Below are 27,666 nucleotides of genomic sequence, written 5' to 3'. Positions count from 1 at the left end.
TGTCTTTAAAAAGCCTAATGTTAAGGTGAATAGAGTTGACTGCAAAAGTTGTGGCTATAATCTAGAGCCTCATAGTTTATCATAGAGTCTCTTTCAATGTCCACCCATTATTGATGGTGGGCTACAAAAGAACCTCCTGGGCAAATAGGGAGACACTTTGAAAAGCTTCCCCCATCATGTTCTTGATTCCTGATTACGAAGGTGAAGAAAGATTATCACAGGTATGTAAGAATGTAGAGTTGTGGTTATAATAAAATCAGCCATGATCTTATTGACAGGTGGAAAAAGCTCAAAGAGGCAATTAGCCTACTCTTGTTCCTGGTTCATTCACTCGTACATGATCACACAAGTCCCCCGTGAATGTTGATGTCTTTTAAACTTTAATTGTTATCGTAAGGCAACCAGCAAAAAGCACAAGAGCTGAAATGGCATTATTTCCTGTTCTGCCATCAGAACGACCATGGAACAGTTAAAATTCTGCCCTTAACTGAGTAAGTTTTATATGATAGCATTTATTGTTAACACTATTGCAACATAGTAAGGAAACAAATCTACACAAAACTCTAACAGTAAACTTTTTCTAACAATTCAAACTCCAATTTACTTTGGATTAGAATCCAAGACATAGGGTGCAGCATTTCTTCCCATCTACGGCCTAATCACATCCCCCACTGTTACTCAATATGTTGTAAGCTACCTAACTAATGATGCTTCTCAACCAAAGATGTTATATTCCATGACTGAAAAGTTATTCCTACTCAAAATTCTAAAGATTTTGCATTTAATCTGTTTAAATCTCCACAACATTAGCAAAGGACTGTTAAGATCAGTTGCACAAGGCTGCTACAAAGCTTTTGAATGTGAGGGTAGATTTTAAGCCAGTCATATCTTAATTTTTTTATGTATTTCTAATGACCACAAATAGCAATTTTAAAAAAATCATTCACATGATATCTGGGGTAGTTGGCTAGACCAGCATTTATTGCCTGTTCCTAATTGCCCAGAGAGTAGTTGAGCGTCAACTGTATTACGATGGATCTGGAGTTACATGTAGGGCAGACAAGGCAAGGATGGAAGTTTGCTCCCTGAAAGGACCTTAATGAACCAAATAGGATTTTCCTGACAATCGGCAACAGTTTAATGGTCACCATTAGCCTCCTAATTGTAGATTTTTATTAAATTCAAATTCCACCATCTGCATGGTGGTATTTGAAACGAGGTCCCTAGAACCTATTAAGTAAACTAGTAATACCGCAACACATTTGATACTATCACAATTACAGCACTTCTTAAAAATACACCTTTCTAATCAACATACAAAATATAAAATACATCTGAGATAGCACACTTGATAACCATATTGTAAGCAGACTTAAACCTTACTACACAAACTATGGATTATTGATATTTCTAATCAAGCTGTTCAGACATGTTATGATACACTTCTGGAGTAGGTGGGACTTGAACCCAGGTCTTCTGAACAACCCCCATAAGTGTTCCTACAAGAACCATCCTTAAGTATTATAGAGTTATAATTGATGGAGATCAAATAATGTTATTTTTAATCATTTTAAACTCACTATAATATATCCTATTGTTGGAGACACTGACTATAATGTTTCAGTTATTTGCACTTTATACTACCAACTTTACATTAAAATGATTGTAGGTTTTGCAATAAGTTTTGTACTGTAATATTGTGAAAAGGTATGAGCCATGTATAATATTAACTTGTTTGGACTGTAAACAGTACTGCTTTCACAGTTAATGCAAACTAATTAATGTCAAGCTTGACACTTTGAGATCATTAATATTTAAGCAGGATTTAGGCACGACCAAATGGAACTCAAAACAATGCTGGTTCCTGTCTAAAGAACAGCACAGAGCTTTTAGATATTGTTACTATGTCATTGCACTACATTGACTGCATCGTTTTAGCAAGTGACTGTTTCCAGGCAGTACTGTCATTGTGGTCATGAGTATCACTTTAAATCAGCATTTTATCGAAGATTTTACAGGTATTCTTATATGAAACATCTGTATTTTAGGCATATGTAACCTGTTTGCTGTTTGTAGGCAGATAATATTTTCCAATTCCAATACCAATCAAAGATTTTTTTTAACATAAGCTTTCAAGCACAATTTTAGTATGCTCCTAATATTAATTAGGACAGCTTATATGTTTTTACATTTCGTTGCAGTAATCTGGGAGGATTGGCAGAAGGCTCAACAATGTGACAACTGAAGAAGAAAAAATTATGGCATTCTGAAAACTACGAGACTTCCATCTCACTCATTGTTTCTTTGCTTTGGCTGAATAATATTCATAGAGGATTAGTAAGACATTTAACTTTCATAAAGTTGATCAAAATAAGTTTCAATTCTCTTTGCCTTCATAAAATGGGAGTTTCTTCCATGTAAACTAATATTTCCTGTAAAGAGTACGAATGCTCAAGAGTTTATATGGTGGGCCTCAAATCTGTTTGTCATGATTTACTGAGCTTCATTATGACAGTGAGACTGAAATATATTAATTGCACACTTTATATCATACTGAGCTGCATCTGGGGCTCTGAATTTTAAATTATAAATGGTAGAAATGTATTACAGCAGAGTTATTTTCAGAGCTACAATTATGTGACTCTGCTGTAAACCTCCACTGTTTATGGTGGAATGATCCAATTGAGATAGTGGGCCAGATTGTCATGGTCACTGTGGGAAACAAATGTATGCAGGATCTAAAAAAAAATCATACAGCAAGTTATCCCCATTCATTCACTCAACTATTTTCCCCAAGGGTAGCGGCTGGAATAGGCCCATTGTGATCCCTCCTGAGGTAGGGTTATTGTCAATTTTCACAGAAGTGTTTGAGCTTTAGCAGCTTTCTCATTTTACACTAGCTGTATGGGGTTGTGAAGCATGAATTGGAAGTGGGAAGAATTTAAACGTCAAGTGAGATATTTTTCTCACTTTCACCATTCATCATTAAATGCCGTATCATGAATTATATCTGTGTTCTGTAAGGTGAGTTATGATAGTGCTGTGAGTGGAAGGTAAAACTATCACCTAAAAATGCATTTGCCAGATTGTCACTTCTACCAAATTTTATAGAATCCCTATAGAGTGGAAGCAGGCCATGCAGCCCATTGAGTCCACACTGACCCTCCAAAGAGCATCCCACCCAGACCTACACTCCCTCCGTTATTCCTGTATCTAACAAAAATAACCTACATGTCCCTGGACAGTATGGGCAATTTAGCATGGCCAATCCAGCTAACCTGTACATCTTTGGACCATGTTAGGAAACTGGAGCACCTGAAGTAAATCAATACAGACACAGGGAGAATGTGCAAACTCCACACATACAATCACCTGAGGCTGGAAGTGAACCAAAGTCCCTGATGCTGTACTAACCATTAAGCCACCATGTCATCCCCTTGACTAGCACTATCAAGTAAAAGAGCAACATCATGAATGTGGAAAAGTCTTCAGGTTAATTTTTTTAAAATTTCATCTTATGACTATGATATTTCATACTATTAAAAGGATAACTAAATATTACAATCATGTGTAAATATTTAAGCATTTATCATTTAACCCCAAAAAATTATCTTTGGTGTTCTCCTAAAAGAATGATGCAAGTTCGAAACACTTATTGTAGGCCTTTAGCATCTGCAAGGGCTTAATTCTGGAAAACTATTGCAGCCATCAGCAGCTCCATTGGAATACCACAAGTTTGTATAACTCGTGACTTGACTCACCCACCAAGACAGTGTCGAGCATTTTGTGGCATATATAAACTATGTTCTGCAAAAGGAGATTAGCATAAACTATTCACAAATCCCATTGTCTGGAAAAATTCAAAGTATGACACAATACTAAACAGTGTATGTGAAGAAGAACTAACTGAGAAACAATGCCTACAAACTTTCCAGAGTTTAATTGAGGTCTATATGCCTGTCATAGAGTCATAGAGGTGTACAGTCCGAAAACAGACCCTTGGATCCAACATGTCCATACCGACCAGATATCCCAACCCAATCTAGTCCCATCTGCCAGCACTTGGCCCATATCCCACCAAACTCTTCCTATTCATAAACCCATCCAGATGCTTTTTAAATGTTGCAATTTTACTAGCCTCCACCACTTCCTCTGGCAGCTCATTCCACACACGTACCACCCTCTGTGTGAAAACGTTGCCCTTTTATATTTTTCTCCTCTCACCCTAAACCTATACCTTCGAGTTCTGGACTCCCCAATCCCAGGGACAAGACTTTGTCTATTTATCCTATCCATGCCCCTCATGATTTTATAAACTTCTATAAGGTCATCCCTCAGCCTCCGAGACTCCAGGGAAATCCTCCAACCCTGGCAACACACTTGTAAATCTTTTCTGAACCCTTTCAAATTTCACAACATCTTTCCGATAGGAAGGAGACCAGAATTGCATGCAATATTCCAACAGTGGCCGAACCAATGTCCTTTACAGCCGCAACATGACCTCCCAACTCCTTTACTCAATTCTCTTACCAATAAAAACAAGCATACTAAACGCCTTCTTCACTATCCTTTCTACCTGCGACTCCACTTACAGAAGCTATGAACCTGCACTCCAAGATGTCTTTGTTCAGCAACACTCCCTCGGACCTTAACACTAAGTGTATAAGTCCTGCTATGATTCCCAAAATGCAGCACTTCACATTTACCTAAATTAAACTCCATTTGCCTCTTCTCAGCCCATTGGCCCATCTGATCAAGATCCCATTGTAATCTGAGGTAACCTTCTTCACTGTCCACTACACCTCCAATTTTGGTGTCATCTGCAAATTTACTAGCTATACCTCTTATGCTCACATCCAAATAATTTATATAAATGACGAAAAGTAGTAGACCCAGCACCGTTCCTTGTGGCACTCCACTGATCACAGGCCTCCAGTCTGAAAAACAACTCTCCACCACCACCCTCTGTCTTCTACCTTTGAGCCAGTTCTGTATCCAAATGGCTAGTTCTCCCTGTATCCCATGAGATCTAACCTTGCTAACCATTCTCCATGGGGAACCTTGTTGAACACCTTACTGAAGTCAATATAGATCACATCTAGCACTCTGTCCTCATCAATCCTCTTTGTTACTTCTTCACAAAAACTCAGTCAAGTTTGTGAAACATGATTTCCCATGCACAAAGCCATACTGACTATCCCTAATCAGTCCTGACCTTTCAAAATATATGTACATCCTGTCCCTCAGGATTCCCTCCAATAACTTGCCCATCACCAATGTCAAGCTCACTGGTCTATAGTACCCTGGCTTGTCCTTACCACCTTTCTTAAACAGTAGCACCACATTAGCCAACCACATCTGTGATTATCGATGTAACAAGTATCTCAGCAAGAGGCCCAGCAATTACTTCCCTAGCTTCCCACAGAGTTCTAGGGTACACCTGATCAGGTCCTGGGGATTTATCCACTTTTATGCATTTTAAGACATCCAGCACTTCCTCCTCTGTAATATGGACAGTTTTAAGATGTCACCATCTATTTCCCTAGATTCTATAACTTCAATGTCCTTTTCCACAGTAAATACTGATGCAAAATACTCAACCAAGCAAACAAGGTAACTGTAATGTTACAACTTAGAGACTACAGATTGTCAGAACATATGGTAAAGTTGATGCCCCATATGGATAGGATCAGAAAAGTTGAGCCATTAGTTCAGTTGAAGCCCTCAGTTCCAGTTGATATAACTCAAAAGGAATGGACAACATGAACTATATGCCAAACACTGATCTTTGTGCAAATGAAAATATAATCCCTATTTGCATCTTATACAAGGTGTACTCAGGAAACTGGAACAGCAAGGTGCAATCCACACAAGCTATGCTAACTGCTTACAATAGGTCTGGGATTACATGCACCAGCATTATCTGCCTTAAATGCTAATAAGGATCATTGGGTTGGACATCCAAAGCACTTTACATTGTTGAAATAGGTGGACCTTTTATTATTGGTTTACCTGTATGCACAGATCTACATATTCTTATGGTCTACAAGATAATGAAGCAGAGCTGAAAATGTGTTGCTGGAAAAGCGCAGCAGGTCAGGCAGCATCTAAGGAGCAGGAGAATTGATGTTTCAGGAATGAGCCCTCATTCCTGAAGAAGGACTCATGCCCGAAACGTCGATTCTCCTGCTCCTTGGATGCTGCCTGACTTGCTGCGCTTTTCCAGCAACACATTTTCAGCTCTGATCTCCAGCATCTGCAGTCCTCACTTTCTCCAAGATAATGAACCAGTCAGTTGCAAAGCTAGGTTCACATGAATCACATATATTCTGACCACAGCTGAGCAGAGCAGAAAGACCTGATGATGATTAGCTCCGAACTCAAAAACAGCATCATTGGAAAGTGACAATGCATCCAACAGGTCCTCAAACTGATAAATGTATTCTGGTTACTCAGAGATGAACAAGGACACTCCAAGAATGTAATATTCAAAGGTAAATACATTGTATTTCTGCAAGCTCTACATCAAGATGTGCTAGATATATACATGTAGGTTACGTGGTGCAGAAAAAACTCAAGAAATTGATGGTATAAATTTATTTAAAGGCCTGGCATTACTAAGAGCATCAATTAATGATTCAAGTCATGTGAATCATGCCAATTTTAAGATTCTGAACTATTGAGAGGACTTTTCTTTCTACACAGGATTCCTTCTAAGCCACGGGGTGGCACGGTGGCTCAGTGGTTAGTACTGCTGCCTCACAGCACCAAGGTCCCAGGTTCAATCCCAGCCTCGGGCAACTGGAGTTTGCATATTCTCCCCGTGTCTGCGGGGGTTTCTTCCGGGTGCTCCGGTTTCCTACCAGAGTCCAAAGAGGTGCAGGTCAGGTGAATTGGCCACGCTAAATTGCCCATAGTGTTAGGTGCAATAGTCAGAGGAAATGGGACTGGGTTGGTTACTCTTCGGAGGGTCAGTGTAGACTTGTTGGGCCAAAGGACCTGTTTCCACACTGTAGGAAATCTAATCTAATCTATGATGCAAGACTGCAACTGATACTTATCATGGCTATGGTCACAATTACATTCTAGTGACTGAATATTTCACTAACTTCCCTCTTGAGTGATAAATGAAAGGTAGTACTAGTACAACCGTTGCTGATGTTTTCTGCCAGATTTAGTAGGTTCGGTGTGCCTCATTAAATTATATCCATCAACACCCTTTCAAAACATGCAAGAAATACAGTGCTCAACATATTATCTCCTCTCATCACTACCCTCAGTTGAATTGTCTCACAGATTGCATTGTTAGTAGTAGAAAAAACAAGTCTTTTGGATAACTGTGTTAAATCTGCGTGCTACTCCTGTTGGCAAAAGTTTACACTCACCAACAGCTCTCAGATTTGCAAGGCAAATTCATTTAGTCATTTCTTTTCACACCCTCACTACCCAATGAATTGTGCATGTCATACGTTGGAAAGAAGGGACAAAATGGTACAAGAGTTTGACCAACCAGCATGCAGGCAGTTATCCAAACACGAACCAGGACAAAACATAAAATAAAAGTTTAAAATTTTTGCATGAGTTTATGGAAATGTTATATTTTGGCTTTTTCCAGCTTATGTCATATAATGCTGTAATAAGCAATAATCAAGTCTCCCAAAGATAAAGATGAAATATCTGCACAGCATGACATCAACCACCCATCACATAGGACAGTCAATTGAATACTGAAGGTATGATGCCAAGCAACAACTGCACATCTACAACAAATAATACATACGCTTCTGTGATGACATCGCAGAGTGAAGCTACCCCGCAAAGCCAAGATAACTGTATAAGAACTAGATATAGTCATATTATATGTCTATTAAGGTGTTATCTGAAAGTATAGAGACAATACATCTCTATGGATAATTGTATATATTTATATGAAAGACACCTCCCATTCTTTAAAGAGAAAAAATTAGAAGTTGCATTGTGGCATTGATTCCAGAACAAGCAGATCTGTACATTTAAGACAATTACATGGTACATGTGGCATTTTGGTACAAAGGTACTAGCCTGGCCTTCAGTCATTCTCTATTATCTTTGCACTAATATACTGTGCTCAGTCAGCATGTGTGTATAATGCAGAGTAACATCAGTAAAACAGAACTCAGATTGTGTATACAAGTCTGTGATATTATAGCTTTGTAAGTATTTATTGTTCTAAATATACTTCAAGATATCTGACTCAACACAAACCTGACTATCTGTGGTATACATCACATGGGCTAACATATAAAAACCACAAATTGCCTCAGAATAGTTACAATAATAACAGATTTGTAGAAATAGGAAAGGCAATAATAACTTCTGCAATTTACAATTACAATTTAACATATTTTAAAACTATTATCACATGCAACTATAATATGAGATGCAGAGAGATGGGGAGGGAAGAAATTCTAAGGACAGGAAGCATAGCGTACTGGATGACTTAATGAAGTAGGATGTGAAATCTTGATTTTTCTCACGGTGGTTTGAGATGCAGCGATAAAGTCAGTGGTGTGTTTGTGGTGTGTTGCACATTATACCGACCTGTGGCAGCTTCATGCTTGTAATGCACTAGCATGAAATGAATACCCAAGATTGTGAAATAGTTTTCAATAAAGTCCGACCTTCAATAAAAGGTGAGTGATGCACAAGAACCTCATGGCACCCAGTTCACAGGCATTAAAATGTAGTGTTCAGCAGTTCACTTTGTGTGGTTTTGTATACTATCAGCAATTTTTCCTGTTTCGCTCTGCATTACCAGGGAGAGAAGTAGGCAAATGAATTCTTGAAGCTTGGGACTGACAAGAATAAGTCAACAATAGATGGAAGTGGGATTGAGGCAGATTCAAACAGGGATACATAGGAATTCAGCAGAGGACAATGTGGGTGCAGAGGAATGGAGAAGGTGGAGGATAGAAATGGGTTGGACCTGGATAATTGGGTGTGTTTGCAGTGACAGTTGTGGGGTGGGGTGGGGAAAGGGTGGTTGGTGCTGAAGGTGTTGTTGAGAACAATCAGTCTGGGTAAGTTTGTCTATGGGCAGTGCTGTCCAAACATGCATGGATCTCAGGGAGTTAGTTGCCAGAGTCCTTGCAGGGCTTTGACATCAACTTCAATATTTCAATTACTAATGCTGAGATTGCTCTGGCATAATGTCCTTTACAGCGCATTGGTTGGAGGATCCGCTAAGTCTGTAAGTTCGGGTATGCCACATGGATGGTTAAGTGCTACAATGGACACCAGTATAAACATTCAATAAAGACTGGGCAAAGAAACAAAGTTCAGTAAAATTTGCTGCTTTTTCTTCGACGTACACTGGTAAGTGCAAAAGTGCAGGGGGAACACTTTTTCCCCTCACACAGTGAGCAGTAAAGCCCATATCATCATGAGCCTATCAGATTTTCAAGTGGGTTACTGATGTTTGCTCTTTGGAAGCTACTAGCCAATTAGATACCAGCAGCCACTGTGATTCAGCTATACATCTCTGGAGTAACAAGCCACTCGATTAACTTCCACTCTCATTCTGTCCTCACCACTTTGCATGAGAGGAAGATATAATAAAGAAAGTGTCTCTAATTCCCATGTAATCATCAATGCATGCCAATCATGAGGCCTATCAGTACACTTAGCTCTGTGACTAAGCTATTCTTAACAATTAATGACAATGCATACTTGAATAAAGTTAAATCAATGTAATGTGAAATATTTACAACTGAAATTTAATTTTGCAAAATGCTCATGTCAATTTAGTGTTTCCAATTCGTATGTTATTTGCTATTGAGCTGGTCAAGAAATTTGTGATCATGATGCAGTCTTTTTTGTTTGGCCAATGTCTCTTTAAAAGGTTGTGCATAGATGCAGTATTGTCAGCTGATGATTGGTTTTCCTTATACAAAGCATCCCCAGTCACTAATTTGAATGTAATTTCTGCTGGAAATTAGATTTCATTTCTAAGCACATGGGAAAAGGCAACAAGAGAGAGAGAAAAAAAGTGGTATACAGTCCCAGTTAAGACACTGAGCATGGTACACTGTGACTCTAGACTAGAGCGGTGCTGGAAAACCACAGCAGGTCAGGCAGCATCCGAGGAGCAGGAAAATCGACGTTTTGGGAAAAGATATAGAGATGAAGGATTTTTGCCCGAAACGTCGATTTTCCTGCTCCTCGGATGCTGCCTGACCTGCTGTGCTTTTCCAGCACTGCTCTAGTCTACACTCTGGTTTCCAGCATCTGCAGTTCTTGTTTTAACCATGGTTCACTGTGAACAAATCTAGCCCATGTTTCTGGTCAAGTGCAGGAGCCACCTCTGTTTTATCATTTTACAAAGTGATTTTCCAATTCATGTGCTCAATGTGATCTCCTTTTCTCACCATTCACTAACTTCAACATATATGCAACAGGGAAATATAAATTATATTGTCATTTATAACAATTTGTAAATCTGAATCTGTATACAGTCTGCCAGGCCCATTAAAAAACGTTCTCCATTTCTCCATTTTAAGCTATCATTTATGGAAAATATTAAGAAACTAAAAAAGAAAAGGTGACCAGTTGTCAGAACTCAGTTCTACAGTTTTTCTCGACAGTATTATCACTTATGAAACAGCTTAAAAGTATTCCATTGAAAATGATTTAATCAGCAGACTGTTTCCAGCTAACAGACCTCTGCTTTGCCTGCCTTAGGGTCCATGTCAGACTTGATTGTGAGCCAGTTTGTCTTGTGAATGTTAAATGCATGCCTGGTTGAGATTATTGTTGCTTCATGTTACAAATGGGTTCCGTCATAGATTAACACGTTAAATCTGGCGTATATTTTTAATAAAGGGAGCTGTATCCTCTAATGTTCTGCCAATGCCTTGACAATTACTGTCATTTTTCATACAAAGGTAGTGGTAGCCCTTTATCAAGGGCCAGATAATGTGCTCAAAATAACAGTGAGGCTAAAGGTGTCCACCGTTATTAAAGTGTAAATTGAACGGCAGCTTCCAGCAACTTGCAATAAAGTTCCACTTAGGCCATAGTTACAGTATTACATTCAGTTATCTTAATTAGAATCCTTCAGGAAGGATATAAGGGTTTTTGAGAGGATGCAGAGGAGATTATTCCATAAAGTTCTAGAGATGAAGGATTTTAGCAAGAAGGTTTTTTTTGTTCACAGGAGTTTTGACGTCATAGAACATAGAACATAGAACATAGAAAAATACAGCGCAGTACAGGCCCTTTGGCCCTCGATGTTGCGCCGATCCAAGCCCACCTAACCTACACTAGCCCACTATCCTTCATATGCCTAGCCAATGCCCGTTTAAATGCCCATAAAGAGGGAGAGTCCACCACTGCTACTGGCAGGGCATTCCATGAACTCATGACTCGCTGAGTAAAGAATCTACCCCTAACATCTGTCCTATACCTACCACCCCTTAATTTAAAGCTATGCCCCCTCGTAATAGCTGACTCCATACATCACTGGCTAGGACTGAACCATTGCTTCCAGTACTATAAGAATAGTGCACTAAAATCACTCACTGCTCTGTCACTTACATTACTGTCGAAAGAGAATTCTAAGATTTTGAGCCAGTGACCCAGGAATGGTGCAATAGTTTCAAGTCAGGTTTGTGTGTGGCTAGGGTGGGGAACCTGCACATGATAGTGTTTCATACATAAATTGCATTAGTCCTTCTGGGTGGCAGAGATTGTGTGTTTGGAACATATTGTTTTGTGCTCACTTCGGCTGCACATATACTAAAAAAGTGGAATGTGTTGTTGAAGAATCCTTGGTGAGTTGCTACAGCATAGTGATACATAATGCTGCCACAGTACATCAATAGTGGAGAAAGTGAATGTTTAAAGAGTGGATGGGTGCCAATCAAGTGGAGCGCTTTAGTTTGGATGGTGTCAAGCTTGAGCTATACATATTCAGGTGAGTGAAGAACACCATATTCTTCACCTAGGCCTTGTAGATGTTGTTAAGGCTTTAGGGAATCAGCAATTACACTACTTGCAACAGGATTTGCCATGCTCTTGTTTCAACAGTTTTTATCGGGTTGGTCCATTTTAGTTTCTGGTCAATGGTCAACCCCAGGATATTGATTTGTGGTAACTAAGTGCCCGAAATGTCTGGTAAATTTTAGTTATCACTAAGAAAACCTCATAGCATTAAGAAGTAACTTTAACAAAAGTGTAGTGTCAATCCTTTATTGCTTAATGGTTGTTGGCAATTTAAAGTAACAACTAATAATTTTTCATTATGTAATTTCATTTCTTCCTTTTTCAATTTTTTGTTTTAATTTCACTCTTTAATGTCTCTCTTTAACAACTGACATTGACTTTACTGAACATTTCGAATTCAGACTTAGTGCTGTTTACTAACATTTCTTCAGGAGATATACTTTCTTGCCCTGTCTGAAGGTACCAGATTCTCTCTGGAGGTCATTGGGCATTTTCAATAGTTAGGTAACAGCAAACGCCAGTACAAATCCCTATTGAAGTCTAAGTTCAAGTTTAATGAATGACTGACACAAAAGCGTAACCATTAAAGTATTTGTGACAATTCCACAAGGAACCATTTTTGACTTGAAATTCAGTTATGCCAGGTTCCAAGGTTCTGGAAAGTGCACAAAATAATGTTTTAAGTCTAAAACCTACTTGGGAATAAGTCCCAAACCACCTCAGAAAATTATTCTTCAGACTTCATACTGTTCTTAGTAATTCCTGTGTTCACCACTTCCACAAGCCTCCACTTTTGTGTATTTAAAAATGTTTCCTCTGCAATAAATTTGATTGAATATTGGCTATAGCAGCCTTTCAGTTTTGGCAATTTTAGGTACAACAACACTTTCGCTATCTTTGGTCTGGATAATCAGTTACTTGGCCCATCAGATCAGAATAAGACCATACAAAATAGAAATAGGAGCAGGAATTCTATTCTGCTAATCAATAGAAGCATGGATGACCCGACACTCCTCACATCCACTTTCCTACCTTTTCCCCACAATCTTTGATTCCCCCACTGATCAAAAATCTATCTCAGTCTTAAATTTCTACAAGTACTTTGCCCCCTCAGCTGTTTGTGGCAAGGAGCTCCAAAGATTCAGAACCCTCTGAGAGAACCAGAACCTCCTTCTCTCAGTCTTAAATTGGGAACCCTTTATTCTGAGATTATGCCCTCTGGTCCTAGATGTTTCCATGAGGTGAAACATCCTCTCAGCATTTACTCTGTCAAGCTCATTCAGATTCCTATATGTTTCAATGCCAGTATCTCTCATTCTTCTCAAGTTCAATGAATAGAGCCCCAGCCTTTGCTCATAAATCAAGTCCCTTCATATCACGGATCATTCTAGTGAACCTTCTCTGAACTGCCTCCAATGGAATGATATCTTTCCTCAGATAAGGGAACTAAAACTGCTCACAGTACTCCAGATGTGGTCTCACCAGCACCTTGTATATTTGTATTAAGCAGCAGAGGGGATAAAGTACAGGAAACACTAAAAATCAGGATGCCACCCATATCATGGAGATTTAACCATCCACAACAAAAATTCAAAAAGCTGAATAGCAATATGATTGACAATCCTATTGTCATGGTTAAGGTGTCAACTCACTTAGAGTAGCTCTTTTATCTACCAGACCACTTAATTTCTATGCTTCAGTTAAAATTGTGAGTGACCAGATGCAAATTCTGGATTTATACATCCACTGAACCAGATCTACAAATATCCTAAGGTGTACATTCAGGTCTATTCATTAGCCATGTCAGACTTTTTTGGAACTGTTCTATTTTGTTAGTCTTTTTCAGCCGGTATGCATGGACACAGTGCAGAAACCAATTATAAACAGCAATTCCTGAATGAATGTGATCAATGTGATCAGTGTATAGTTGAATACATCAGCAGGAGCCAGATTTAACCCTGTGGAGCTCTGCATCTCTAAAAACAATCAATTCATCATAACAATGTATGTGACAAGCATGACTTAAAAAAGCTCATGAAAAACCAACACAACTTTCTTGATAAATCCCACATTTCAGTCAGAATGTGAAAAATCATGAAAGCAGCAATATCTGCTGCTGTCCATATCTACAGGTCATTCGATATTGCCAGACATCATCGTTTTGATTCTTATTTGTGAATGCTGTTTATTTGGATAAAATTTAGAAAACATTTTGAAATATAGTTCACCCACCACTCAACAAAATGAAAACCTGAAATTGCTTGCCAGCAATCATTTCCCACATTTTTACCGCAGGTCAAAATGTGGTATTGTCTACTCACCGGTAATTTGAGTGGGCTGGAGTCAGTGAGAACCATTGACTTTGTCTGGCTGAGACGATCACAGTTAGCGGCTGCACTTTTCACTCTCCGCTGTACTGCAGAAGGACTAGCTTGGGATGAGGAAATATGCTCGGTGGTGGATGTTGGCTGGGCATTTGGTTTTGGTTGTGGTGTTGGTCCAACCTTTGGAAAGAAATAAGGAATTCATGCTTAGAAGCTGAAATTAATTCACACAAAATGTTTATTATCTGAATATCTATATTGCCTCAGTATGCTTACTGCCAATCATACTTTGCAACCTTATTTACTGTCTGTTAATAAGTTCCTTTTACCTTCATTCAGTATGATCACTGTGTCAGAATTTAATCATTATAATGAGTTTGTTAACTGGGGTGTGTTGAATGAAGTGACCTTGGGTCCAGTTTCAAAGTTTCTTGAAAGTGGAGTTGCAGGTAGTCAGGTAGTGAAGAAGGCATTTGGTATGCTTGCCTTGGTCAGTGCCTTAAGAATAGGAATTGGGACATCATGTTGCAGCTGTACGGGACATCAGTTAGGCCACTTTTGGAATATTGCATTCAATTCTGATCTCTCTGCTACAGAAAAACTTGAAAGGATTCAGAAAAGATTTACAAGGATGCAGGGGGGTTGGAGAGTTTGAGTTATAGGGAGAGGCTGAATAGGCTGAGCATATTTTCCCTGGAGTGTCAGAGGCTGAAAGGTGACCTTATAGGTTTATTAAATCATAAGGAGTATGGATAGGGTGACTAGCCAAGGTCTTTTTTTCCCCAGGGCAGGAGAGTCCAAAACCAGAGGGCACAGGTTTACGGTGAGAGGGCAAAGATTTAAGAGGAACCTAGGGGCACCTCTTTCATGCAGATTGTGGTGTGTGTATGGAATGAGCTACCAGAGGAGGTGATAGAGGTTATACAACTACAACATTTAAAAGGCATCTGAATGAATATATGAATAGGAAGAGTTTAGAGAAATATGGGCTAAATGATGGCAAATAGGGCTGGATTAATTTAGTATATCTGGTCAGTGTGGATGAGTTGGACTGAAGGATCTGTTTCCATGCTGTACATCTCTATGACTCTAATGTGCTGAATATTAGAAGGGGGAACGTTTGAATGCTTCAGATCAAAAGCAATCAGAACCTTTCCCTGAACCTGGAGTGATTGCATCACCAGCAAATGCTGAGTGTAGGAATTTCTGAAAAGGCAGGAACACAAACCCCTCAATGATTAGGTAAAACCTGAAAGTGCCGGGAAAACTCAGCATGCCCGGCAGCATCTGTGGATTAAAAAAAAGTTAATGTTTCAACTATAATGTTCGTCTTCTTTACCCAGTAGTGACCAGACACTAAACTGAAACCTCCATATTCTCTCAAGTTCAGTTCCAAATCAAACCAAATGTTGGGACCACAACTGTTGACTTTATACATTAGTGAAGTAACTGAGGGCAGATAACACAAAGATAGAAAATGTTATTTAGACTCAAACCATTTACTCTCTTTCTCTTGTCACAGATGCTGCCAGTAGCTGCTGAGTTTTCCCTGCACTTTTTGTTTTTATTTCAGGTTTTCTGCAGCTGCGATTCTTTGCTCCTGTTTTAACTAATAACTAAATAATTTATTTGCTTTTCATCTGTTAGACATAAAACTAAAGTTTTGAAAATTTGGCTGATATTAATTTACAGATAAGTGGTCCTCCCAATTTACTGCACTAGTAACAGCTTACCATCTCAAACATTTTCCTGCTATTTCTAATCCTGATTTACTGATTCTCAATCCACACCCGTACTGTAGATATTGGCATATATATGCAACTTATACCAGACGAACAAAATAATGGCAGTGCAGTAAGCCCCAACATAAGTTTTCTAATTTAGCCTTCTTCTGCTTTAACATCACAGACATAATAGGACATGTATGCACACTGGTGCAGGGATTTGAGCTTTTTCATTCTTTTATGCCAGGGGCAATGTAGCAACTGAAACAACTTTGGATAAGGGAGAGCTGTTTGATTAAACTTAAAGCAACAATGATTTACCTTCAAATTCTGCAGCACACTTTTGTGAAATCTATCGCATGAGCAATTTTTTTCTGTGGTCCCCACTTAACCTTTCACATTGGCTGAGCCCCATCCATTAATTTTCTCTCCCCTGTTCACCAATGCTCCGAGTCATCATTATCCTCGATGACTTTCCCACTTGCTAGTCATTCCCCTCACTTGCCACTTCTCCTGGTAGCTTCTTTCTTCCCTGACACTCCGTTCACAATTACTCTTACTCCTTCACTTCCTCCCCCTCATTGCTTCTCTCCTAAGCCCTTGCTCACGCGTGTACTTCGGAAACAAGTGGCAAGTGGAAAGGAAAGGGAAGCAGCAAAAAGGAGGTGCTGAGTCTAATGGTCAGAGATTGAAATGCATTGAGAGGCAGTGAATGGGAGGGTCGGCAAATGACAGGGTTCGTGAGAGAAGCTTTGAGTGTAAGGGTCAGAGACTGGGAGAACCAGCAAGCGAGAAGGTCGGTAAATAGAAAGGTCAGGGCAGTGGGTGGAAAGTGCGAGAGGTTACGATTGAGAAGGCAGAGGAGCAGGAGGCAAGGAAAGGGGACGGGAGGGAGAGACAGGTGGGAGGACAGCATAATTCTTTTATATCTTAAACTTATGTTATTTGGAAAGTTACTTCAGTGACCAATGCAGAAATATAAGATGTAATTTAGGAACTACAGTATACTATTTCAACTTATGTGGCATAATGTTTCAATTGGCTTTCTGATGAGAGAAGTCTGGCAGATTCAAATGACAACTTTTATATTAGTTATAGTGTGCAAGTCTCATTTGCTTAACTTTGTTTTACATAAAGTCACACTTTTCAGCAACGCAATAACAATGTTAAGTTAGGAATTATGGTGGACCATCGCATGTGCTCCATTATTCTGTTATGTCATGATTGGTTTGTAACTGAGTACCATTTACCCACCTCTGTTTCATTACTCTTGATATTAGCTCGCAAAAATCTATTGCTATCTGTCAATATTTATAGTTTGCATTGACAGTATTAATAACATTTTGGCAAAGCTCATTTCTGATTTTGATTTAGAGGATGCTGTGTAAAGTTATGTTATAGACTGACTCCACACCACTTCCTAGCTAAAAAAGGCAGGGCTCCGGGAATGCATGATGATTACATTTTGAAAATAACAAAGAGTTGACAACAGAAATTAAGAATGAAGATTAGATGTTACCATTTTAAATCCTGTTTTGCTTTCATTTCTATTGCATGGCAATTATATAATGTCACATTTGGGCAATTTCAGTCAAATTACAGTTTGCACCATTAAGAAACAGAAACTACTTTGCATTCATTCAAAATGAGAGTATGACTCTCAGAGATATTTAAAACTAAATTGCTTGACATTTCTATTCCGCATCATCAAATCTGAAAGGACAGCAGCTTGACATCATGAGCACAAACAGGATTCATCAAGTCAACAAATGTAACATTTTACCTCATCTTTAATTCAAATGAAGATAATAATATAAAAGCTGCATTGAGAAAATTTACATTAATGCTGCTGTAATATCTGCTGCTATATAAACTTGCTGCAGCACATCCTGCCAAAACGTCATGGCATTTTTTCATCAAGATAATCAGCTGATATCAACATCTTTAGATTAGATTACTTACTTACAGTGTGGAAACAGGCCTTTCGGCCCAACAAGTCCACACCAACCCGCCGAAGCGCAACCCACCCAGACCCATTCCCCTACACCTAACACTACGAGGAACTTAGCATGGCCAATTCACCTAACCTGCACATTTTTGGATTGTGGGAGGAAACTGGAGCAAACCCACGCAGACACGGGGAGAACATACAGAGAGTCGCCTGAGGCGGGAATTGAACCCGGGTCTCTGGCGCTGTGAGGCAGCAGTGCTAACCACTGTGCCACTGTGCCACCATGCCGCCCATATCTTGCACAATGTTTCTAAAAATTATCAACTTTTACAACTTTTAAATTGCATTTTACTATGAGAGTAAATAATGGACATCCTATCCGACACCAAAAAGCTAATTAATATCATTTTTGTTTTCAGTGAAACAACTTGATTATTGCACAGAAGTGTAGTTATTGACATGCAAATAGTTGGTTAGTACAAATGCAGCAAAGAATAAAATCAATGCATTTCAAACCACAGATTTCATACTGTAGTTCCAATAAGAGGTCAAAAGTTGAATCTTTGTGCTAGTAACAATTGCAAATACCTATGTATTTTGACAGGACTCAAATTTAATAATTTTCAGGAGCAGTGTATTTTGCTACTGGCTTTAAGTGTCACTAAAACAAAATGTTCTTTTTACCACCAACAAAACTAATCAGAATTAAAGACTAACAACCTGGATGACAATAAAGACTTTGTGAGACACAGGATTTTTGCTCAAAACATTTTGCCAGTGGCTGAATTAATAACTAGCGGAACTGTAAATTCCACCTGCATATTGCTAGTGGGTTAGCATCATATTTGATCTCCACAATCATTGAGTCAGTTTAGTGAGCCTAATAGCCAGTGATCATTCTATATAGGTTTTATGGGAATCCAAATTTGGAGGGGAAAGGGTCAAGCTATGTATATTTATACAAATATATACAGTCAGTATATACAGTTGGTTCTGTTATAATCATATTTCTTCAACGCAAATTGGCTTTAATGTGAAAGAAGAATTTCATCCGTTATTTATAGAATGTGAACTTTCCTTACCTGTTTTGGCTATAACACAATTCCAGCCACATTAGTTTAACTGATGTAGCCACTGCACGATTTTTTTATAACGCAAGATTACACGAGAATGAAACTATCACATTATATCAGAACCGACTGTGGTTACGTTCTCAAAAACGAAGTTGTAACATTTATGAAAACATCCAGCAAGAATCGTCTTTCCTCCAATGTCAAAGAAATTAAGATGGAAAAGTGGAAATTGCCATAAACATCTCTGCTAATTATGTATCTCGATTGATCATGTCACAAAGCCCCCGAGAAATGAACATAGACTTGTACATGAACAAAAAAAAGCAAATTAACGGCAAGTACCGTTATTATTTCTCAAATCATTCAGCAATTTGGGGTAAAGAGATATGCCATGACTTCCTTATGTACAACTTAATAGATGATTACCGTATTAGCCATGACTTATCAGCAAAAACTACAATTTAATCATGAGCCTTATTATTTTGCAGAAATCTCGATGGTCAAGAATAAACAAGTTTCTGTCCTGACAACTTTTATTAGTATTTAATGTTCTCCAAGTTTTATTTGCCTTTAAAACATTCCCAAATTTTGAGTGCTTCATCAAGTGTGAATAAAGCCATACTTTTGATCTAGTGTGAGTATACAACCTGACCAAAGAAGTTCTGGATTTCTTCTTTGGAAATAACATAAATTTGTGAGAGATGGACATCAAAAATGAATGCTAGAGTCTGTGAATTCACAGATGACCCTGTGATATTAAATAGCTATGATATGACCTCCATTTATAGAATGTGTCTGTGTATGCATGGATGATATTATCAGCTTGGTATCTGAATCCCTCCATGTTATTCCCTCAAGGTGGCTGTGGTGGGGAAGAGATTGCTGTCAACCTTGTTGTGGATTGCCCCTTCATAAAGAAGATCAGGAGGGATATGCAGTGACTTTTAGTTGAGGTTCATATCACGCAACTCCATGCTGCAGGACTCTGTGCTCCACTGGGATGCACAGAGAGACAAACATCAGCTGTGGCCAGAGAACCATCAAGATAGGAAAATGTGCTTTTGCTTATCCAAAATCTGCTGATATTCAAGTGCCAGGAATTGTCTTCAAATGAATGTTGCAGACTGATATATTCCATGTCCTGAGGCATGCATTAAAGAGGCAGCAGAGGTATAATGGGGTAAGTTCACTGCCTAGAAACTTTCAGCAGTGGAAAAGCTGGAAACAGTACTGTCACTCATGCTGTGTACCTTATGAATAACTGCACGTTTTGACTCAAGTGTTGGGAATGTATTGAGCCACCTCAGATTGGTGTATAGAGGGAAATAGTAAATCTACTGAACATTTTGTAATTTCTGAATTGAAATGTCTTAGCTCATTCTACATACCTGGAATAAAAGGTATTTTTTAAATATAAACACAATTACAATTGTGTACGGTAATTATACGGTAATCATCTACAAATGGTACATGCTGTATTGGGACAAAGAGAATTTTCTTGCCAATTCTGTAATATTCAATTCAAATGTTTTGCAATGTTTTAGGAACCAAATTTTATGAATGAAGTACATTTTTTGGAAAAAAAGTGACTGAAAAGTTGCAAAAGCTTTATTGGAGTGAATTGTGATGGGTTACACTCATTCCAGCCTTCTAACTGGTTTGGAAAAAGTCCTTTTCCTAATTAAAGACTCTTTGGGAAAACTTTACCAGTTGACAAGAAACAGATATTCCTTCACCCACTTCTTTTTTTTCTCTCTGCATCACCAGCAGGTGAAAATGCTGATGTAGAAATTCAACGTATTTTCAGGCTTCAAAATGCAGGCATGTTTATTTGAATGGGCTTTTGGACCTAAAATCATTTTACTGGAATGGTTGTACCTCCAGAGGTAGCTCACACATTGAAGTTGGTGTAAAATACATAGCCTGGAACTAAACCCTAAGGCACGTTATTTTGAGTAGGGAGTTATTGGAATATTCTTACTCTACTTGACTGAACAGGAATGTTTGGTGAAAATATGTGTATCTTTGAATTCTCTTTTATTGCTGGCCCAACCTTTTCAACTCAACTGTAAGTTTGTCTGAGGAATCTTAAACAAGTATTAAGCCCTAATTAGTATGTTCAAGCAGCCTGATGTCTTTAAGGAACTGTCCATGATGTATAAAAACTGGGCTGAACAATTTTAATTGTGGTCTGTTTGCCTACGCAACTTGAAGATGTGTTTATCAGTATTGTGCTGGTTTTATTTCAAAAAACCAATGCAAGTCGATTTCAATCACAAAATATCTCTTCTGCTTGCTATACTAATCATAACCAGGAGGTGGCTCTGTACGACCACAACTGCAACCTAAAGGTTTGACTCTGAGTAGCCAGAAGAGGGAGTGGTAGGCTACAAAAAGAGAGTATTTTCCTCACTTAAAACTCAAAACTTGCATTCACAGCATTTTTAATTAATGCTTTTAATAAAAATCTTGAACAGTTGTTAAATGAATTCATAAACAGTAAAAATGATTTATGTAACCTTTAATCAACACAAATTCTGTTATGCAAGTAGGCTTAAAAATGCCCACATTGAATATTAACTATTAGTAAATCAAAATAATCATACCCTCATCTGGCTGCAAGAGCATGTTCTCACATTGACCAATGTCTCCTTTGACATCATTCATTTCTTCCAAATAAGAAGTGTTGCTATGGGAACTGTATTGAGTTGCCTGACATAGTGAAATATTTCTTACTTGATTGCCACTCAGGTTCCCCTCTTTATGGCTTTTCCTGGTGCATTTATGACGTTATCAGTGCTGTCACCCAGAAGTGGAAAATTTCATCAATTTTATTTGCATTTTCCAAGTTCAACTTTCCTCAAGTTCACATGATCCTTTTCTGAGTCTTTCCTTCCTTTCCTTCACTTGTCTGTCTGAATTTCTGGAAATCGGCTATTGCCTAATGTCCCATAGATAATCACAGCTACCCCTGCTGTACGTCCTAACACTTCACTTCCTGTAACACATTCTCATTGTTTCTGTGGCTGAATTATATCTCTTCTGACCATGCCATCTTGCACACCAAACCATTTGACCAGTTTCTTCAACCAAGCATTCCACATACCCATGTGACCATTTCTGTTCCATTTCCTGCAGTTCTCCTCACAATCCATTCCATACCACTCAGAACCACAATATGGTCCTCCTTATTTTTCACATTCAACCTATCAGTCTCTACATTAAACAAACCATCCTCCATCCATTTCTTCCTCCTCCAACATATTGCCACCATCAAACACACTTTTTCCTTCCTTTCAAGCGTTCTCTCCTTGACACGCCGACTGACTGTTCAATCCCTCGTGATTGCTCCTCCAATTCCCACAGCACATTGCCACACTACAGCTGGAGAGGTAATATGTGTCAATTAACTTCCTCCTGTCCCACTACCTAGGATGGCAAATATTTCTTCCAGACTTATCTATACTTCTTCCAATTTAGCAAATTCTGTTTGATGTTTGTGATGCAGTGCCTGCTACATTGGAGAGACCACATACAGATTGAGTGGCTGTCTCTATTCAGCTTGCAAGCATTCCCCTGAGCTTCCACCTCGTCATTTTAATCCTCCACCTCTTTCTATCTCTGAGGCTCCCTGCTCTTTGTTGCCCACACTTATCCAACATAAGCAAGAAAGTAGCACCTCATGTTTCAACTTGATACTTGACAGCCTCCCACATTCTTTCAATAAAGAAAAATGTCATTTATAGAACATTGAGGTGGGTGGATAGATGGCAGATGAATGCTAATGCAGAGAAGGGTGAGTTGATGAACTTTAATAGGAGGAACATTGAAAGACAATACAAAATAGAGGTAAATTCTATAGGGGTGCAGAGCAGAGGGACCTGAGTGCATATGTGTGCAGATCATCGAAGATGGCAGAACAGGTGGGGAGAGTAGTTAATAAAGTTTACAATGTCCTCAGCTTTATTGATAGGGACTAAGAATACAAGAGCAAGGAGGTGATGATGAACTTGTATGAGCCATCTGTCAGATGTCAGTTAGAGGATTGTCTAAAATAGTAGTTACCACATTATAGGAATGGTGTGACTGCGTTGGAGAGAGTGAGGCAGCAGTTTCCAATGGTTCCAGGAATGAGAAACTTCAGTCATGTGAAAAGAAGGAGGAGGGGAGTATTGAAGGAGGTTTTCAATCATGAATGGGCTGGATAGAGTAGATGGGAAGAAGCCGTTCCTCCTTGTAGAAGGACAAGAACAAAAAGGCATCAATATAAAATGATGAGTAAAAGAAGTAAAAGTGAAACTTTTACATACCGTGAGTCATTGGGGTATGCAATGCTTTCCTGGAAATGTGCTAGAGGCTGGTTCAATTGTGAAATTTGAGAGGGCATTGAAGGTTATTGGGAGAAAAATAATTTCCAAGGATCTGGGGGAAAAACAGGAGATTGGCACTCATAATGCTTTGAAGAGCCAGTGTAGGCACAATGGACCGAATGCCTTCCTGTGCCATAACGATTGTGTGATTCTCTGAATTTCTGAACATAACTTCTGATCTCCGTTTTTAAGGATGACAGCATTTGGTGATGATTCTGTTTACCCATTTTTATTTCAACCTCCTAATGCAGTGCAGAAATATCGCATTGTCATTGAATCCTTCCTGCATATCACCGTATCACCCTCTTTCCCTATCTCCCTTCCCCTACTTTGGTGTTTTATTAAACAGGGGGTGTTTAGCTCAGTTGGCTGGACAGCTGATTTATAAGGCCAAAGTAATGGTAACAACAGAGGTTCAATTCCTGCACTAGTTGAGATTACCATGAAAGTTACACCTTTCAACCTCATCACTTGCCTGAGGCATGGTGACCCTCAGGTCAAACCACCACCAGGCATCTCACTCTCTCTGTAATGGGAGAGAAAGACTATGGTGACTTTACTATTTCACTTTCTTAACAGATCAGCACTTCTAACTTTTTCCAGTCTGAGGAAAGACCATTGATCTGTGAAGTATGATATTAATTTGGTTTATGTCTCCGGACTGACCCACTGAGTTTTTCTGGCATTTCCATTATTATTTCAGTTCTAGCAACTACAATATATTGCTTCTGTCTTTGTGTCAGACTTCTCAATAGAAACACAATGTATTTCTTAATTAGAAATGTCTGACACAGCAACAGTGACAAGTGAATCTTCACACAGTTTCCTGATCTCTGCTGGTAGCAATACTCACAAAAAAACTGAGTTGGTGGAATGTGACAACATATGTCAAAATTGCTCACTCTACATTATAAGGTAGCCATCAATAAATGCAACTGTGAATTCGGAAGAAATTTCTATACTCTAGGAGTAGTGAGAATGGGGAATTATTTTCCATAAAGACTATCACAAAGTACAATATTCTGCCCCAGTAGTGGCATGTTTGGAGGTAGGGAAAGCATTGAATCAGGCCAAATTATTTTGCATCATCAACTCCCTGCACACTGAAAAGGACCGTCATACCACCCATTAAGACCTTTGATACCTACACGTTTCAGCCTGTTGTCACTACCATTAGCCTAGCAGTGTGGCCCCAGACAGCCCCAGTAAAAGCTAGGCAAGCTACTCCTGGGAGGAAAGTGGGGTGGGTGGGGGGACTGGTGAGGGTTGGGAGGTGTGGGGTTGTGGGAGGGTGGCTTGGGTTGGGGGTAGGTTGTGTTCCTCCTTCAAAGGCACTCAGTGTTTAATTGAGGGCTATGGTATCAGTAAGTTGGGGGGTAGGAGAGGGGGGTGTTGTGGGGGTGAGGGCAGAGAGCTGTCAGAGAGCCACTCTTTGCTTTTGCTACCAATACCCCATATACCCACTCCCTTCTACCTCTTGCAGCCACACCGGGAAACCATGACAACAATGATCAGTGTCACCCCTTACTCCTAGCCCTTTAGTTGATGACATTTTGGAGAAGACACTGCCTCCTTGATAACACTGCTGAACAAAAGAGCTACTAACTTTTGATTGGCAACAGCTTTTGATAGCTGGGACCTCCACCTCCTGTTGCCAGGGCAAGGCTAGCCATCAGGTTCTCAAATTCCTGGTTGGCTTATATTTAAATGGACCTTCTGCAAAGGAGAAAATATGTGTCTCGCAATGGCTCCTCTGCCAAATTAGCACCCCACCCTGTTGCCATCATAAGATTTCAAGCCATAGCTTAAATTGAGTTAAAACCAGTGAGCATTAAGAACAAAGGAACTGAGTGTTAAGCAGTATGGTTTGATGTAAAAAGTGTAGACAAAGGCTTATGTGGAACATAAAGAGCAGCATTGGATTGAATATCTTGATTCAGTGTTGCAGGCTCAATGTAATTTGTTTATGTAAATACAAAACCTCAAGTGAGGACTAGCTAATTGACAAAACAGATAGCAACTACAACATAATCATAAAGTGACATGTGGATTTCCATAACACAATCTAAACTAATTCAGATTTATTCAGGCGACAGAAAACAATCGAGATTAAATTACTGATCTCCATCCCGTTTTATAATTTGACCTCCTTTCTTTCTGTTCCCTGAGCTGTACTAAGTAAAATGCAATTCAATTATTTTAGCGGCATTCTTTCCATAATGTGCTGAATCAGAGCTCTTAAAGTAATTAATCATGAAACACCACATATTTTTTAAAGAGATGATTATTGTAAGTGGAAGGAATTTGTTCATTGCTGTAGGGACACCATGTCTGATACTTGCTCTGACCAGCATTTAAATGCGAGAAGCTTTGGCATTAGACAGTTTGCTTGATGCATTTCAGATAGATCCCTGCACTTACTAAACTGTAAATGAAAAGCTTTTATGAATGCTGACAAATCTCAAATGAGCAAATTTTAAAAATACATACATAAAAGAAATAACTTCTTATTTTGTCTTCAACCTCTGAGATAGTTGAGATTCTCTCAAAAAAGATGTATCAACAAATCTGAAGAAATTACCAATAGTGGTCAGCTTCACAACAACATTAGTGTTGATTTCAAGCACAGGGAAAGCATGTTATATTTATAACTTCAAACACTGCCTGTGCTCCTGTAGAAGCTTCTGGACTTGTCCTTTTTTTAAAATGGAAGCTTGGATGACTAAGATGGCTGCTGAAAATGTGTTGCTGGAAAAGCGCAGCAGGTCAGGCAGCATCCAGGGAACAGGAGAATCGACGTTTCGGGCATAAGCCCTTCTTTAGCCTGACTAAGATGGCTGCCAAGGAAATATAGAATATAGTAGCAGGAGTAGGTCTCTTTGGCCCTTCAAGTTTGCTCTTCCTTTTAATATGATCATGGCTGATCATCCAATTCAGTATCCTGCTCCTGCTTTCTCCCCATATCATCTGTCTGGATCTGGAGAACTTTGCAACACTAACACAGACAATCTTAAGCCTCCAAAATACTCCCAACTGAAATTGTCCTGAGTGGGGGACAGCCCCCTTGATTGGACCATGCCAGACAGAACACATTTGTGGAAATCACACTGTGTCAGAACAATAATGAGACTTATTTCAGTTTAAGAATTATTGTGAAACCATCCTAAACTGCATTCCAGGCTTGATTATTTTTTCAATATCATGAATAGTAATGGTCTTAATCCACCTGGGTTTGGGGGTTACAGGTGGAATGGCTGAAAGTGATACAACAGGATGTGGCTAATGAAGAAAGACCAACACCATATTTGGAAGGGAACGGCCAAATGGTGAGATAACTGTGGTTTCAGCTGTCCTTTTTATTCAAACTTGCGGTTTTCAAAAAAAAAACACCAAAAAGACAACAGCTGCAACTTAAGGCTGTTCCATCTTTGCCATTTAAGAACCAGGAAGCTGTAAATATTTTATCATCCTTTCAGACTGACTCCTAAGTCCAAGTTCACCCCTAGAGGAATTGGAGCTTCTGATACAAAAGCCATTAGTGCCTAGCTTTGCAAACTGCTGAATACTCATCTCATTAGGGCACTTCTGCACTAACCCTGATAGTCAAACCAAAATAATGCTCCAGTTTTAAAGACGTCATTTCAGATTCGAAATGTCAACTGTTTTTCTCTTTCCACAGAAGTAGCCAGACCTGCTGAGTCTCTGCAGCACTGCCTGTATTTATTTCATTTTCCGTCATCCTTGAAGATTTCAATACTAAAACTGTTAGTTAGTCCAGTATTATCCAATCCAGCGATGAAGCCAATGCCCAATCCCAGTCACAGGCAGGGACATCTCTACAATGCTTATAGCAGCAAGGCATTGAGCATGTTCTCAATGCTGTTTGAGTGTGAGAATGTGGGCCCATAATTTCAATAATTTGAACCCTTGTTCCAGCAAGACAATAGGTGAAAAAAGCTGAAAAATGTGTTGCTGGAAAAGCACAGCAGGTCAGGCAGCATCCAAGGAGCAGGAGAATCGACGTTTCGGGCATAAGCCCTTCTTCAGGAATGAGGAAAGTGTGCCAAGCAGGCTAAGATAAAAGGTAGGGAGGGGGTACTTGGGAGAGTGGCGTTGGGAATGCGATAGGTGGAAGGAGGTTAAGGTGAGAGTGATAGGCCGGAGAGGGGGTGGGGGCGGAGAGGTCGGGAAGAAGATTACAGGTCAAGAAGGCGGTGCTGAGTCCGAGGGTTGGGACTGAGA

At 39.2% G+C, this 27,666-nt stretch overlaps 1 protein-coding gene across 3 annotated transcripts in view; it reads right to left on the bottom strand.

Moving 5' to 3' along the window:
- The window catches only part of LOC122551728 (rho GTPase-activating protein 15-like), a 737,256-nt gene that overhangs the window by 637,943 nt on the left and 71,647 nt on the right, over positions 1–27,666 (bottom strand). For all 3 annotated transcript variants that reach the window (XM_043694095.1, XM_043694097.1, XM_043694098.1), the window contains exon 3: positions 14,304–14,486. In XM_043694095.1, coding sequence (XP_043550030.1) covers positions 14,304–14,486 — 183 coding nt within the window. The remainder of the gene's footprint in view (positions 1–14,303; positions 14,487–27,666) is intronic.

Source organism: Chiloscyllium plagiosum, chromosome 7, assembly GCF_004010195.1.
Source record: "Chiloscyllium plagiosum isolate BGI_BamShark_2017 chromosome 7, ASM401019v2, whole genome shotgun sequence".
Classification (NCBI taxonomy): domain Eukaryota; kingdom Metazoa; phylum Chordata; class Chondrichthyes; order Orectolobiformes; family Hemiscylliidae; genus Chiloscyllium; species Chiloscyllium plagiosum.
This window is presented reverse-complemented; position numbering and strand designations above follow the sequence as displayed.